General features: G+C 50.3%; 1 protein-coding gene across 2 annotated transcripts in view; it reads right to left on the bottom strand.

Annotated features, from left to right (window-relative positions):
* SSBP3 (single stranded DNA binding protein 3) overlaps positions 1 to 14,672 on the bottom strand; it is a 53,896-nt gene that overhangs the window by 1,715 nt on the left and 37,509 nt on the right. The window contains exons 6-17 of one of the 2 annotated variants that reach the window (XM_056497612.1): positions 8,597 to 8,677; positions 7,726 to 7,785; positions 5,794 to 5,860; positions 5,610 to 5,686; positions 2,693 to 2,757; positions 2,545 to 2,593; positions 2,347 to 2,382; positions 2,127 to 2,181; positions 1,651 to 1,721; positions 853 to 931; positions 643 to 671; positions 355 to 456 (exon numbers count right to left, since the gene is read on the bottom strand). In XM_056497612.1, coding sequence (XP_056353587.1) covers positions 355 to 456; positions 643 to 671; positions 853 to 931; positions 1,651 to 1,721; positions 2,127 to 2,181; positions 2,347 to 2,382; positions 2,545 to 2,593; positions 2,693 to 2,757; positions 5,610 to 5,686; positions 5,794 to 5,860; positions 7,726 to 7,785; positions 8,597 to 8,677 — 771 coding nt within the window. The remainder of the gene's footprint in view (positions 1 to 354; positions 457 to 642; positions 672 to 852; positions 932 to 1,650; positions 1,722 to 2,126; positions 2,182 to 2,346; positions 2,383 to 2,544; positions 2,594 to 2,692; positions 2,758 to 5,609; positions 5,687 to 5,793; positions 5,861 to 7,725; positions 7,786 to 8,596; positions 8,678 to 14,672) is intronic. The other variant, XM_056497613.1, reaches the window with a different exon arrangement.

The raw sequence follows: 14,672 nt of genomic DNA, 5'->3' as shown, positions 1-14,672 counted from the left end.
CAGAGCAGTATGGGGCGAGATGCAATTTAAAACAAATAATTAACATGCACATGTGTATATGCTGCTAATAACAGGGAGAAGAGGAGGGATGTCTGCAGCCACCCACGGAGCCTCCAATCAGCCAGGCCAGCGCAGCCACCTCTGCACCAGCTCCTCTCCACCTGTGCACCCTCATCCCACCACACACCCCAAGCTTCCACCCCATCTTACTCCCTCCTGCCCACTTTTCTGTCCTGGAGCAGCCCACACACGGCAGAACCCAAGTCCAAAAGGCACCCACTGTGCCAACCCACCCACCCCAGTTCTGGGACACCTTGGGGTCTGTACCCCATCCCCAGGCAGGCACTCACTCACATTGTCATTTTGGAAGGAATGGAGAAAATTGCCTCCCAGCTCCCCGTCGTCTCTTGGAGTGCCCGGGGGATTGCTAATGCCACTTATGTTGTTTGGAGAATTCTGTGGGAGATGGGAAGGGTGGTGGTGAGCGGGACCCCCCAAAATGCCAGAGGGACAGGACACAGCCCTGCCCACCCCAGCCACATCCCCCGTGTCCCCATCCATCAGGGTCACAGCAGCACCCCAGTGCTGAGGAAAGGGGAGAGCCCACATACCCACCCACCCTGCAACCAACCCCACACTTACTTTTGGAAGTCCATCTATGTCTCCTGACCCTGCAGAGAGGAAGGAGAAGAGTCTTACTGGGCCTGCAGCCATGGCCCTGTTCCCCCCACAGCCCTGCTGATTTCCACCCAGAGGCTCTGCTCTGAGCACTGGGGGCTGACCCCAGGAGGGGAGCAGGCACTGGGATGCTGTGCCAGTGTCCCCAGGGGATGAAGGACCATCATGGCTCACCTAATGATCCGTTCATGTGATGGGGCTCCATGCCGCCCATGCCGCCCATGGGGCCGTCAGAGCCGGGGCCCATCGGGAACTGCCAGGGAAGAGGCAACAAAACCAAAATCAGCCACAAAACAACCCCAGCAGCTGCCAGGGTGGCTCCTGAGCACTGTCCCTGCCCTAGCCATCCCCTCTGGGGCAGGGCAAGGAGGGAGGTATCGTAGAATCACTGAATTGTTGAGGATGCAGAAGTCCTTCGACATCACCCAGAACAACAGTGAACTCAGCAGCACCACTAAGCCACACCCTGAAGTGCCAGATCCACACATTCCTTGGACACTTCAGGGATGGTGACTCCAGCACTGCCCTGGGCAGCAAATTCCAATGCCTGGCAACCCCTTCCATGAAAAAATGTCCTGAATATCCCATCTAAACATTCCCTGGCACAACCTGGGGCTGTATCACCCACCAAGGCTGCAGGGTTTATGGTCCTGTGGGTTCACCTATAAAATCTGGCTGGATGGCAGACCTAGAGCTGCAGCACAGCATTCCAACCAGCATTCCACAGGATTTAGGGTTGCCCATATCCCAAAAAACCCAGCACCTTGGCCGGAGCAGCATGACTGCTGCTCTCTTAATAAGCATAAAAAATTAAGAAAGTCGCCCAAGAGTTAATCGCTTTTTGATGGTTTGTTTTATTTCTGTTTTGTAACAAATGGCTGAAATCAATTAAACTGCTTTACTCTCAACTGATGAAGTTAATTATGATTTGTTATGGTATCTGATATGTAAATTATTAGAAAGCAGACTTACATTCGATCGACTGCCTGCGGGCGGTACTGGATTAATCATTGTGTAGATGTTGTCACTTGAATTTGTTGAATCTGTGGAACAGTGAAGCCCAGTAAGTCGGGTGATTAATTCATTTCTTAATTAAAACAAACTCATGCCACTTGAACTCATTCTTTTGTATTTTATCACCCAAAATTCCCTCTAACTACCACCATTTTCTGGCTAATTTGTATTTAATGAAGATCCACAAAGTTTTTAATCACAGAAATTCAACTGTGAAAAATAATTCAACTCCTGGCTGGGAAGAGTGGGGAGGTAATTCCTGAGCCCCACAGCATCCAAATGCACAGGGGGATGTAGGAACATCCCAAAATGCGATCCCGAAATAAAGAAGCCCAAGCCACTCACTTCCCAGAAAGCCAAAAGCCACAAAAATTGGTCATTTCCAACAAGGCAGGGATGGCCTTGGAGAGAGAGGGGTCTCAGGGGGCCCTTACCTGCAGGACTGGGCATGATGGGTGTCCCTGGAGGGCCACCGCCGCCGGGCGGACCCTGTGGAAACAAGTCGGGGTCAGAGGTGCAAACATGAGCATTGCACACACTCCTGTGTTTTCAAACACCTCTCCAAACTCTGAACCCCCAAACCCAGCCCAGTCACCTCCCATGGCACTGATTCCCCCCAAAGAAAGGACAGACAGCTGGGGCAGGAGGACTCACCACGTATGTACCAGGTGATGAAGAAGAGTATGGGATCTGCAAGGACAAGAGAGACAGGATCAGCCATGGGCTGCATCCCATCAGAGCCCCCTCAGCCTGGATGGGCATCCCAGGAACCCCCTCTCATTAGCAGGGCTCAGCTAATCCCATCTGCAGGACACTTCCCAACCCACCCTGCTCCTGCTCTGGGATACTCACTGAGTTAGCACTGCTGGGGTTCGGCCACGGTCTGCCAGCGCCCGGCCCCCTGGGGACAAAATTAAACAGGGGAAAAAATAAATGTTGTGTTGTTCTGCAGGCAATCCCAGCTCAGTGGTGAAACCTCCCGGTGTGGGGATTGCCTTACATGTTAATTCCAGGCATGCCAGGACCTAGGGAGTTGGGTGGAGGTCTCATGCCGCTGCCGTAGTTCTGCAACGATAACCAAGGGTCAGTCTACTGGAACGGGAAGGGACACCAGAGACACAAGAGAAAGGGGAAAAAAGCCAACGAACAAACAAAAAAACAAGTGGGTCTGTGTGCAAAAATGAGCTTTAAAAAAAAAAAATAATGATGATGAACATAAGAGGCGATTGTGTTTATAAAAAAAAAAGAAAACAGGCAGCTGAATATGGATGGGAGCCAGGCTGTGCCCCAAAGTTCCCCCTCCCCGCTCTCTGTGGAGGGAAAACATCCCCCTCCCAGCTCCAGGAGACTATTCTGTTCACAGCCCCCAGCGCCAGCAACAGCCTTTTGGATTTTTCCCTTTGTGCAGGAGAAAACAGGGGCAGGAGGAGGAGGAGAAAAGGCACCACTTGGAAGGTTCCTGCTGCAGTGTAAGGATGAGAAAAGGCTGCATGAGCTCCTCCTGAGATGGAGCACTCCTTGCTCCCTGGATGACTGCTGGAGTAGGGAATACCAAGCCAAGCTTGTTTTTCTGTTGCTCCCTAGCTCTGTGCTCCATCCCCTGGAGCAGATCTGCAGCCGTGGGGGCAGGCAGCCCCCTGGGCCTCCTCTCCTGCCTTACTCCTCCCTGGCTTAGCCTCCAGCTGGGACTGGGAGCCTCAGATCTGCATCCCTCATCTCCTAAAACCAGCTCTAGTACAAAGCCAAGCCCAAGGCAGTGGAGGAAGAGGAATCCCCCCAAATGCTGCGCTCCATTTGGTCTGTGCTTTGCTCCCTGTGCCCTCCAGGCGACGTGCAGCCAGATTTAGGTCGCGTTGCTGCTCTTCCCCTCCCACCTCCCTCTCTTCTGTAATGCATCTTTTTGGACTGTGTTTCTGCCATTTAAAGAAAAATCTGCTACAGCAGGAGAAGGGATGGCTGGCTACTTCCTACACCACAGCCCCTTGGAGTGCTCTGGACTGGATTTCAAGTACAATACTTCAGTGCTGTCAATTTTTACCTGGATTTATGGATACACCAGTGCTTGGTGTATTGCTAAGGGCATCACCAAAGTTTGTTTTGAAGAGGCAGAAAAGGGTTTTCCCCAAACAAATTACCACCAAGTCCTTAATTGATTGAAATTTCAGCCATTTACAATGAATAGCAGCGCATCAAGCCCCTTGTTTAAGAAAAAAAAAAAAGAAAAAAGAAAAAAAAAGGCTCAGCGTTTTAAATTGGAGCTGAAAGGCTGGAAAACGAAGCCAGCTGAAAGATGCTCAGGGAGGGTGAGGAGGGAACGCAGCTGTGCCGAGCGACCTGGGCAAGGCACCACCAAAACCAGAGAGCTACAAACCCTCCTCATACTGGCACTGGCAAACCCTCTCCTGGCTTCTGCATAGATACAAATGGGACTCTTAAAGGGAAAAAAGGCAGCAGCAATCAGCTGAAAGGGATGATTCATCAATGCTGTGCAATACGGAGCTGCTGTCAGGACGCCTGGATGTCCTGGCTGGATGTTCTGCAGCCCTCTGGAATCGTTTGAGAAGCATTTAGGAAGGTCCCAATGCAAAGCTTAAAGGAAAACAAGCCCTGGGCACACAAGGTGTGAGGGGCTGCTGGGTCTGGGTGGGTATTTTTGGAGGCTGCCAGCGCAGGCGCCGATTCCTGGATGGCTGCAGGGAGGCAGCGCCTGCGGGTGCCAGATTGGGAAGCCCAGCGCTTCTCCAGGGAAAGGCTGCCTCTTCAAAAAAAAAAAAAAACAACCCTCTCCCTAATGTACATACACAGGGAACGGTGGAGTCAAAAATAAAGCTCTGAACATTTCACAACTCCAGCCGGCTCCGGAGCCGCCGCCATCCCACGCGGCGCTCAGCGCGCTCACCGCTTCCAAGTTTCTCGGCGAGCTCTGCGAGTGGGAAGCAGCCTCCCCCGGGCAAGCCGCTGCCACTCGCCTTGGCACAGGCCACGCTTGCAAATGCCTTTTTTTTCTTTTTCTTTTTGGGTGTAATCCTCCAGGAAAGGAGGATTTTAAGCCCGGCAGCAGCGCTATGGGAGGGCTCGCCTGCGAAACGATGCTCGCGCAGGTTTTTTAGGATGGATCTGGGTGGACGCGGCCGAGCAGCCCTGAGCAGCATCCTCAGGTTGGTGTTAAAGACATGACACAACTCCCTCTTTACACAACATTCACTTATCTCAACAGTCTCCGGGGGAAAAACAAAACAAAACTGCAGCGCGCCCGCTCGTCTCCTGACAGACTCTGATCCTCGCGCTACAAACTCCTCGTAGGCGACGATGCAGAGAGGATAAACCTCCAACCAAAATATGGTAATCTGGTTTTGAAGTCTCGTAGAAGGAACAAACAGGAGTGAGTCAACAACAAGCCACTCCATAAAGTGAATCAACGGGAACGACAGCATATATTAACCCAGATCTGCTTAATTTCAAGAGTTTACTCCCCTTTCCTGAAACAGAGAGCTCAAGCAGGCAGCAGGAGGGGCAGGTGGAGGGGAACCTCGCAGGGGAAAGCCTTATTCCCTTTGCTAAAGGGATCTTTTCCATTTCTTTTTATTTATTAATTTCAAATGCAAGCCTCCTTTCCCTTTCCTGCAGTTAGGGTCGTAACTGTTTCCCAGGCAGGCAGTGTAATGCACTCAAAGGCTGCTCTGGTGCAGAGCTAAGTGCCATCCCCTCTGACAGAAGGGCAGGAGGGAGGCTGCAATACCCTTAATGAGCTCGGAAGACCTCACTCCTGTTAAAAGGAGGGATTTCCAGATGCAAGACTAATGCAAAATGCATTAACACTAATGGGGGCATAGGGTGTGGGGGGGGAACTCCCAGCCCTCTGAGCCCCTGGAGGTTGCTGCCATGGCTTGTAGGATGTGCTCTGGCACCGGGCTTACCTGCGGACCGGGACCCATGGGGCCCATCCCTCGCGGAGGATTCATCCTTTGCATGGGGCCGCCCATGTTAGGGTGCCCTGGGGGGAGGAAAGCAGAGGTGTTACACGGCACCACAACCACTCTGGGTCCCGAATGAACAGCTAATGAGGAGCATCAGTGCCTGACCCTCCTCTGCTGGGTTTACCTTGCTGTCGCGTGGGATCCATCGAATTGGGCAGCAATGGCTGTGTACCAGGAACAGCACCCGGGGGCTGTGAAAGAAAGGGAGCAAGGTTAAAAAATAAATCCTGCCTCCCCCAGCATCCTGCTGCATCCCACATCCCACTGCTGAGGAGGTCTTTGCCTCCCTCATCCTTCTGCAAACTCTCTCTAAACCCCAAACAAGGCATTTCCCCCTTCCCCCAGGCCAAATGCTGTTGTATTTTAGGAAAGCAGGGGAAAACCCAAGCTGAGCAGGGTCAAATCCAGGAGGGAAAGGTGATGAGCAGCATGGCACCCTGGTAACACACAGCACCAGGGCCAAACCAGGCAGGGATTCACTGGCTGTGGTGGGGAAATGCGCCATGTGCAGCAGAGCAAGGCTGGGACCCATCCCCACGCCAGCTGAGAGGAAGGCAGATTCTCCCCCTCCCCAAACCCACATTCCACTCGGGCAATGCTGCTATTTAAGCTTCAAAGGCTATTCCAAACAGATAAAGGGAAGGAAAAATGCAGATACTGTCTGCCTGAGGGAAGCAAACTGTAAACAGCTTTGCTAAGGAGCTCCCTTTTATTTGGATGCTGACACTGAGGGTCCCAGTGCTGGAGCACAGCACATGGCTGTGCCGAGGCACAATCAGCCCAATCCCAAGTTTTCTGCAAGCTGGAAGCTGGCAGCAGGAGGAAGATAAACCAGCAGGGTTGCAGAGGTGGATATTTACACTTCTGCTGCCTGACCTTCCTGCCTGCCTATTTATTCCTCTTGTCCCTCAGGATGTGACCATAACCTCACTGAGCTCTGCCTAGGTACAAACATGTGTTTTATATGTGGTGTTTGGGGGAAAAAACGAAATCCTTCTAATTAACTTTACCCATTCCCGGATGCTTGATCCTGCTGTGGGAACTGCCTCCTCAAACCAGACCCCCTGCCTGCCCAGCTCACTGTGCTCACCTCCAGCAGAGCTTGGGATGAACTGAGAACCACTGCAGGATGGGGTGCTGATAAAACTGATCCATGAGGAGGTGCAGTGAATTAGCACCTCGTTAGATCATCCATCAGTGCCCTGGGTTTCCAGCCATCCATGCATGGGGGCTCTCCATTAGCCTCTCCTGGATTTTTCTCAGCTACATCTCAGCTGTCTTAGCATCAGTTAGCAAGTTCCAAAGATTCAAGTCTCAAACCCAGAGCAAGCTGATACATCCTACTTCCTGACTATCCTGCTCTTTCTGCTAATTAGACCTAAAGGAAAATAACGCTGATAGCCAAAAAACAAGCTCCCAAGATAATTTTTGAACAGACACCTTTGCTGCTCAAAGGAATTACAGGTTTCCTTTAATTTCCTTTTAGTGACAAATAACCTCTGGCTTGGTCATTACCTTATGGATCTGCATGGCATCGTTGGCAAGGAGATGAATTCCTTAACCAAAGGCCACACGTATGTCTGGGCAGGGTGTGGGGTGGAAGCCTCCATCCACAAGGCCAGAAGCAAACTGCCCTTGCATAAGCTGGGATAAGAGGATAAACTCAACCCAAAAAATTCAGCTGTGACCTGCCCTGCTTGACCCCGCTGCTGATCTAAACGCTCGGTCAACCCAGCAGCAGGATTATCTCCATCACTTTAATTTTCTGCGATTGCAGGGAAAATCCAGCCGGGCAGCGAGCATGCAGCATGGCACAGCCCTGCTGGGAGCACCACGGATGGGAAGCAGCACATTCCCCACTGCTGTTTCCACCCTGCATGCACCCAAACCCCAAAATAAAAACAAACTATTGTCGGTAAGCGACACCCGATGAAAAGGAGGGTGACCACAGAGGTGACGCTCGCCACCCAAACTCATCTGCAGCACACCTGGCTCTCCTCCCCCTTCCCAAATAACAGCTATCCCTAGGAAATGCAGGATCCTGAGAGCACAGTACCTGGTTGCCCATCCTGATGGGGGGCCGGGGGCCTCCGGCGTAGCGCGGCGACATGAACGGCTGCGGGGACACAAAAGGGGGTCAGCGCTGAGCCATGGGAGGCACACGCTCCCCACGCACGCTGGTTAGCCTGCACACAACTGCTTTTGGCATTTTTGTTTGGTTTTTTTTCTTTTTTTTTTTTTTTTCTGGAGACATCCTTTTCAAAAAAGTTATGTTTCAAAAGGGGAAAAAAAAAAAAAAAAAGAGAAAGGTGTCTGGAGTCTGTTTTTTAGACATTTTCTCTGTAGGTTTATTGTTTGAGAGCGTGTTTGACATCGGCAATACTAGGTGAGGCTGTTAAAATTAGTGCATGGGAAACCCTGAGTGTTAGATAATGTTCAAGTTTAAATATATAGAGATATATTAAAAAAAAGTGGCAAATAAGCACATACAGACACGCACACATAAAAAACCCCAGTGCTAAGTACTGAAAAAAAAAAAAAAAAAGAAGAAAGGCTTAACGTTACTTTTTTTACAACTGCTGCTACTAACAAAAGCTTAAAAACCCACATCAAGTTAAATTTCTCAGGCTACCTTGGGAAGGTAAAACAGTCTGATACCCACGATTGACTTCTCAGTCCATTGACAATTGCATATCCAAAAAACACAAAAAAAAAAAACCAAAAAGAAAAAAAAAAGAGAAAGAAAAAAAAAAAAAGGAAAAAAAAAAAGGGAAAAAGCCAACATTTTGCTTCAGAGCTGGGGTGCCCGGGGGGATGCTCCCCGGGGAGCGGGTACCCGCTGCCCAGCATGCTTACAGAGGGGGAAAAAAGAAGTAAATCGAGCGCACGTCCCGGTTCACAGCCCTACCCATCACTAGTGTCTTTACCTGACTGTGGGGTCCCATCATGCTGTTAGGATTGTGGGGTGGAGGCTGTGCGTGTGGCGAGGGCTGTGACCCAGGCGGTCCCTGTGAGGTCAGACAGTAGAAGGAGGTTATGGATTAGCACATGAAAGCGCAGAAAGAGCTAAAAAAAGGATTCACGGGTGGACCTGTTTAGTCAGGGAGTCAGTTCTCCCGGTTTTAAATCCATTTCTTTTCCTTTTTTTTTTTTTTTAATTGAGTTTCTATTCATTTGCAGCTGAACAATGAGTAATGATATATGCAAAAAAATATATATATTCAAAATCAGAACATCTGTCAAAATACAGTGGCCACATTGAGAGTAAACGGTCCAGTGGTTCAACCAAGTCTGCAATGATAAACACACAGGGAAACACTTTGCAGGGGCGTGCAACGAGGAAAAAAAATATGTAAGAGAGGACCAGAGAGGTTGGGGGGAAATAGAAAAACTACCCCCAAACCAAAAAAAAAAAAAAAAAAAAAAAGAAAAAAAAAAAAAAAAAAAATCTAAAAAATAAAAATAAATTTTTTTCCTCTCTCATCCCTAAGGCTGGGAACACCTCCGGGTTTGTGATTTGACCGTGGTTCACTGGAGGGGCTGGAGCGAGCGCGGAGGACGAGGGGCACGTCCCAGCTCATGCTCGGGCAGCGTTTGGCCGGCACCAGCGGGGCTGCACCGCCACACTGAAGGGATGCAACATCCTTCCTCGAGGTGGATTCCCTAAGGAGCGAGTAAAATGGCTTGCGAGCAAAGAAAGGATGTCTAGGGGAAAAAAGGAGAGATTAGTTGGTGCAGGTTTAAGGCTGCAATGCAGCAGTCGGTGACATTTTGGGCTTGAACGCCCACTTCAAAATTTTTTTTTATTTTTTTTTTTTAATTTCCCTTAAAAGCACAAAATGAAAATTTGCTTGGAAAAACCGCGAGCTCGGTGCAAGAAATATACGGGTGCGTGTTAACGTGAGGAAAAGAAAAAAGGAAAAAAAGAGAAAAAAAAAATTATTTTTTGAGTCAAAGGAGGTGTAATTGGTAGAGAAAGCACAGGAGCTCTGTCAGTAGGTGATGGGAAGCGAGGCAGGCTCCAGGACCGGCGCCGGAGCAGATGTTCTCTACCTGCCTCGTTACTAATTTCAACAAGTGTTCGCCTTCTAGCTGCTGCCAGCAATGGCATGGTTTGTTACCATGAGCAATTTTCTTAATTAACAGACATTAATTAGCCATTTAGCAATTTTGCAAGCATTTGTTTAGCAGCTTTCCTAAACATGAATACCACTGTGATAATGGTACTGATTAGAGGGTCCCCTAATTAACAGTACAGGGAAGGAAAATTGAAATCACATAAATTAAAAAGGGAGGGGAAGTTAATGAAGGCAGGACATATTTGCACCTGCAAATCTTTTGTACGGCGGAAACTTGAGTGCAATGTAAATAAAGTAAGAGGGTGGGTTTTTTCTTCTTCTTTTTTTTTTTTTTTTTTTTAATTTTTTTTTTTTTTAAATTTCAATGGTTTGGTGGCGAGATGGAGCCAAGCAGATTTAAACCAACAGCCTCCTGCCAGCCTCTCTGCTCCAGCCTCCAAAATCCCACCACTCATACCACCATTTATTCTCCAGGAGCCAAAAGGAATCAGACCCTGCCCTTAGTTCCTGGCCAACCTCATCTGCATGAGGTCACAGCACCTCAGAACAACCCTCCCCACTGCCTTCTCCATCCAGTCCCACCAGGGCAGAGAAGGCAAAGCTCTGAGGTCCAACTGCAGCATCAACCTCCTTTAGCAGAAGTCCTCTCCAGGCATGGAAGTTGACTTATTTTTGCTGCTGAGTTGCTAACTCTGTCTGTGAATGCAGAGTGCAGCAGGGGCAGCACACACCTCCCACCATCCCCCAGGAAGGTCTGGCCACCCCCAAAGCCCTTCCTACATATCTCAGCTGCAGGATTTGGGGCAGGGAAGATCAGAAGAGGTGAGTGAGTGAGGAAACTAAGTGGAAGGTAAAAACCAGGGCTGGCAGAGGCCAAACCTCAAGCCCCATCAGTGCAAGAGCCAGGGTCTGCATTTTGAGCTGGAGAGCAAACACTGATCACTGGAGAAAATGCATCTATGAGACATGGCAGCATTTCCACCAGAGGAAAAAATGCCCTGTGGCAGCTGGACCCAGAGAGCATCCCTCGTTTGTGCTGCTGAGTGCATCCTCTGGAGTGTGCTCCTGCCCCAACACCAAGGCTGCTCCCGGGATGCTCCAGGCTCAGCACCACACCATCCTTGTCCTTGCATTATCCCATGTGGTACCACTCCCAGAGGTCACTTCTGGATAAGGTGACACCCAGCTTGTGCAAACGTTTTGGCAGGCAGGGAGGAGCTGAAAGCAGCTTTTAAATTTTTCCTTATTTTCTTGCTTCTCTGTGTAGCAGCATCCAGAATGTTCACTCCAAGCTGTGACTGCCACAGCCCCCTCAGCACGGCTGCCCTGCTCTGTCAGAAACACACAGCCCCTCTGGAGAGTGTCATCTCCATAAATATCTGCAGTTGTTTCAGGGCTGGGACCCGTGTTGGAGTGGTTGCCTTTTTGCACGGGACTGCCTTGCTGCAGAGGGAGCAGCAGATGATCCCAGTGCATCATGGCAGTTGAGACAAGTGTTTTGCAGAGACAACATGTGGGCTCCAACCAACAGAACATCCCTTTTTTCTTAAAAAACCCCATGTGTTTAGCAGTTATTAACTACTCCTGTTAAAGGAGGAGGCTGAACACATGCTGTCCTGCTTCCTCCACATCCCTCCATCCAGCCCAGGAGTCACATCCCTGTGGAACAGCTTCTTCTGACACACCATGCTGGGCCAGCAGGACCTGCTCTGCAGTTGCTTTACTCACATCTCCAGACCAGAACTATCCCCAACCACAGAAACTCCATAATGTCTCAAGTTTTTCTTCTTTTTCCCTCCAAACTGGACATTCTTTGTATGGAGTTATTCTTCATCTTCCTGCAGCTGCCTCAAAACACCCAAAAAGAAAGACCCCAACAGCTAAAATGGTGTTAGAGGAAACTGTTTCCAACAGCTGTCTGTGCCCCAGTCTCCACTCTGCTTAATTTTTTTCTCCCCTCTACACTCCAGGGACTTTAAAGATCCAACCTGGCCTGCAGGACAGCCAAAGTTTGCTGCCATAGATGCTTTCCTTCAGGGAGTTTCCAAGAGATCAGGTTATTTCCACTCTGTCTTTCATGAGCTCGACTCCTCAAACTTCTTGTAAAATATTAAAGATGGAAAATGGCACGAGCGATCATAGCTCTGTGTGTGTCAATTTATGTTTCCAGCGTAATTCACCACAAATGGATCATGTTTTATGGGCTACATACTTTCAGCTAATGGGGGAGTTTTCCTATTTAAAAACATTTTCAAGCACCTCTGGGGGTGGCAGAACAAGGCAGGATGGTAAGAGAAGGCAAAGCATCACTGCCACGAGACACCAATGGTTTCGAGTTAGCAACAGGGAGGCATCTGTGTTTAAAATACCTGCCCCTGCCTCCCAGTTTTGACTCAGAAAATACTAAAATTAATTAGATGGATATTAATTAAAGCCATGCCTGGGTTTATTGGAGAGGAGATTTATTTCTACTGAAGGAGAGAGATGTTTTGCAAGTTGTCAAGGAAAAAAAAGAGGTATCTCTGAAGGAGCCTTTAGGAGAGATGCTCCAGTTGACTTTCCAGCACGTGGTGCTGGGTGAGGACCTTCCCGAGACAGGGCAAGGCAAGGCCAGGAGAGGTTAGACAAGGCAAGGCAAGGCAAAGCAAGGCAAGGCAAAGCAAGGCGAGGTTAGGCAAGGCAAGGCAGGGCAGCAAGGCAAGGCGAGGCGAGGCGAGGTGAGGCGAGGCCGGCCAAGCTCCCCCGCAGACAGCGAAAGGCAGTCGTGGGCAGGAGCTCTGCCTCGCCTGCAGCTGGGGCTCCCAACTGCAGAAGCCTGGTTTTAAGGAATATGTTTAACACAAGCTCTTCAGGAAACAAACCCGTGTCAGCCGGAGCCAAGAACAGTCACCTCCATCTGGCTGGAGCACCCGAGAGAAAGTTGACTGCAAATCCCACCATATGCTCCAGACGCTCGGTACAAAAGCCTCGGGCATCCTACTAAACTTCCAGAAAAAAACTTTCTCTGATGCTTGCTTTTCCTTTCCTCCAGCTTTTAGGCTACCATCCTTCAAACCCTGGCTGGTACCAAGTTCTACCCCAGGATTTTGGCAAGAGCAGCCTGGTTTTATGGCTCTCGTGCTGCCTCACTGGAACTGGCCGACCAGAGCTGGTGGCACCCGCCGAGCAGTGGCAAATCCCACTGAGACATCAGGACAGCAGGGGGAAAATGGTGGCATCCAAGGAGGGATCAGGACAACATGGACCCCTTCCTATTGTCCCTGGCTTCACCATCCTCACCCCACGGGCATCCTCACCCAAAGAGGGAGGTTTCCAGGACGTGGGGAGGAGAGGTGGGGAGGGCAGGGGATGTGTGGGGGGAGCCCCCCGGGCTCTGGAGCCCCTGTCCTCCCCAGCTCCCGAGGTCTGCCTGCATTAGGGGGCAGTGTGGGAACACGGAGCAGCCGGCGCTTTGTTTTGGTGCATCTCGGCGCCGAGCTGCTGATGCATAGCTAACGCAGCGCCGACATTGATTTATGGTCAACTTTCCATTTCATCAGCACGGGCTACTCTGCGCTGGGGACAGCAGGCATGGCTGGGGGGCTGCCGACTCGGCCCCCCCCACCCATTTATTAGTGGTATAAAGGTGTGGTATTAATTGCTTTCAATTTTTTGTTTTCCTTCCTATGTTTCCCTGGCACACCCCCACCACCTCCAGTCCCTCTTGAAAGGGATCTGCACCCCGGCATCAATCCAGCTTTCAAAACAAAAGCAGGAACGCCTCTGATGACCTTTAGGAGGATGAGCAGAGGGTTTGTTTGCTCATCTCAATGGGACAAAGAGAGAGATTTAAATAAAAGCATCTACCCATGCTGGCCATCAACCCAGCCAACCTTTTGTCCGGAGTGCAGCCGATGCTGTGCCAATGCCTGGCACCATGAAATGACCCAGCAACCCAAAAGTGCCATGGGCCTCTCCTTTCCCATCATTCTGGGAGATTCTGCAGGCTGCACTTCCCTTGGCCCCCGGCCTGAAGGTTGCTGCTGAGCCCTGGCATGGGGAAGGGAATCTCACTGCAAGGCACTGGCTGTGGATGGGCGCTGCAGCCTGGAGTCCTCCTTGCTTCTCCCTTTCCTGGAGCATTCCTTCTCCTCCAAACTCATGTGTATTGGGGCTACAAAGTCCCAGGAATGGTCCATATAATTTTTTCCCTTTGCCAACCTGGAGTGGATATCCTCCCATACAGGGCTGGGGAGGTTCAGGCACCCCCAGGGTAGCAGTGTGGAGTTTCTGCTACCCGAGCTCTGCTGGTGACTCATTCCTCAGCTCCCTCCCCACCATGCCTGGACATGATCAGGCTAATTCCTCTCAAAAACTATTTGCCCAAGCCTGCTACCCTTGGGGACATCCCTTGCAGGTCCTTGGTGCAGAAGAGTGAGATGCTGACAACCCCTGAGCCCTCTCCAGAGCTCTCCTGGCATGAGGATGGCACTGGCTGAGGTTGTACCACCTCACTCACTGCCAAGGCTGGCATACCAAGCGTTGGGAAAAGTCCTTTCTATCTTCTGTGACCTTTTTGTTTTTGCCCTCTGAATTTAGGCACTTTAATCTCCTAAGATAGGAAATTAGCCCCAAGCTGTGACTGGCTTGACACTGAGCCTCCAGCCCACCTCTGCAAGAGCTGCTCTCCAGCATCTCCTGAAGCTGGAATGAGCTCCAGCACCCACAATAAATCAGACAGGCTTTCATGGAGGCGATGTTCAGACTGTGTTAAAAGGTGGGATTTTTCTTCTGCTTTCCATCCCAAGGGCTGGGAGGAGAAACCAGATGTTGGAGAGCTTTCAGGAAAGGCAAGCCCTTCAGATGTCACATGTGAGCCATATGCACCAGCACCCATCCTCTCTTCCCCCTGGCAGTGCTGGGGATGGGCAGCATAACCTGTACT

Source organism: Oenanthe melanoleuca, chromosome 8 (genome assembly GCF_029582105.1).
Source record: "Oenanthe melanoleuca isolate GR-GAL-2019-014 chromosome 8, OMel1.0, whole genome shotgun sequence".
Taxonomy (NCBI): Eukaryota; Metazoa; Chordata; class Aves; order Passeriformes; family Muscicapidae; genus Oenanthe; species Oenanthe melanoleuca.
The sequence above is the reverse complement of the archived record's forward strand: the minus strand, read 5'-3'. Positions and strand labels throughout refer to the sequence as shown.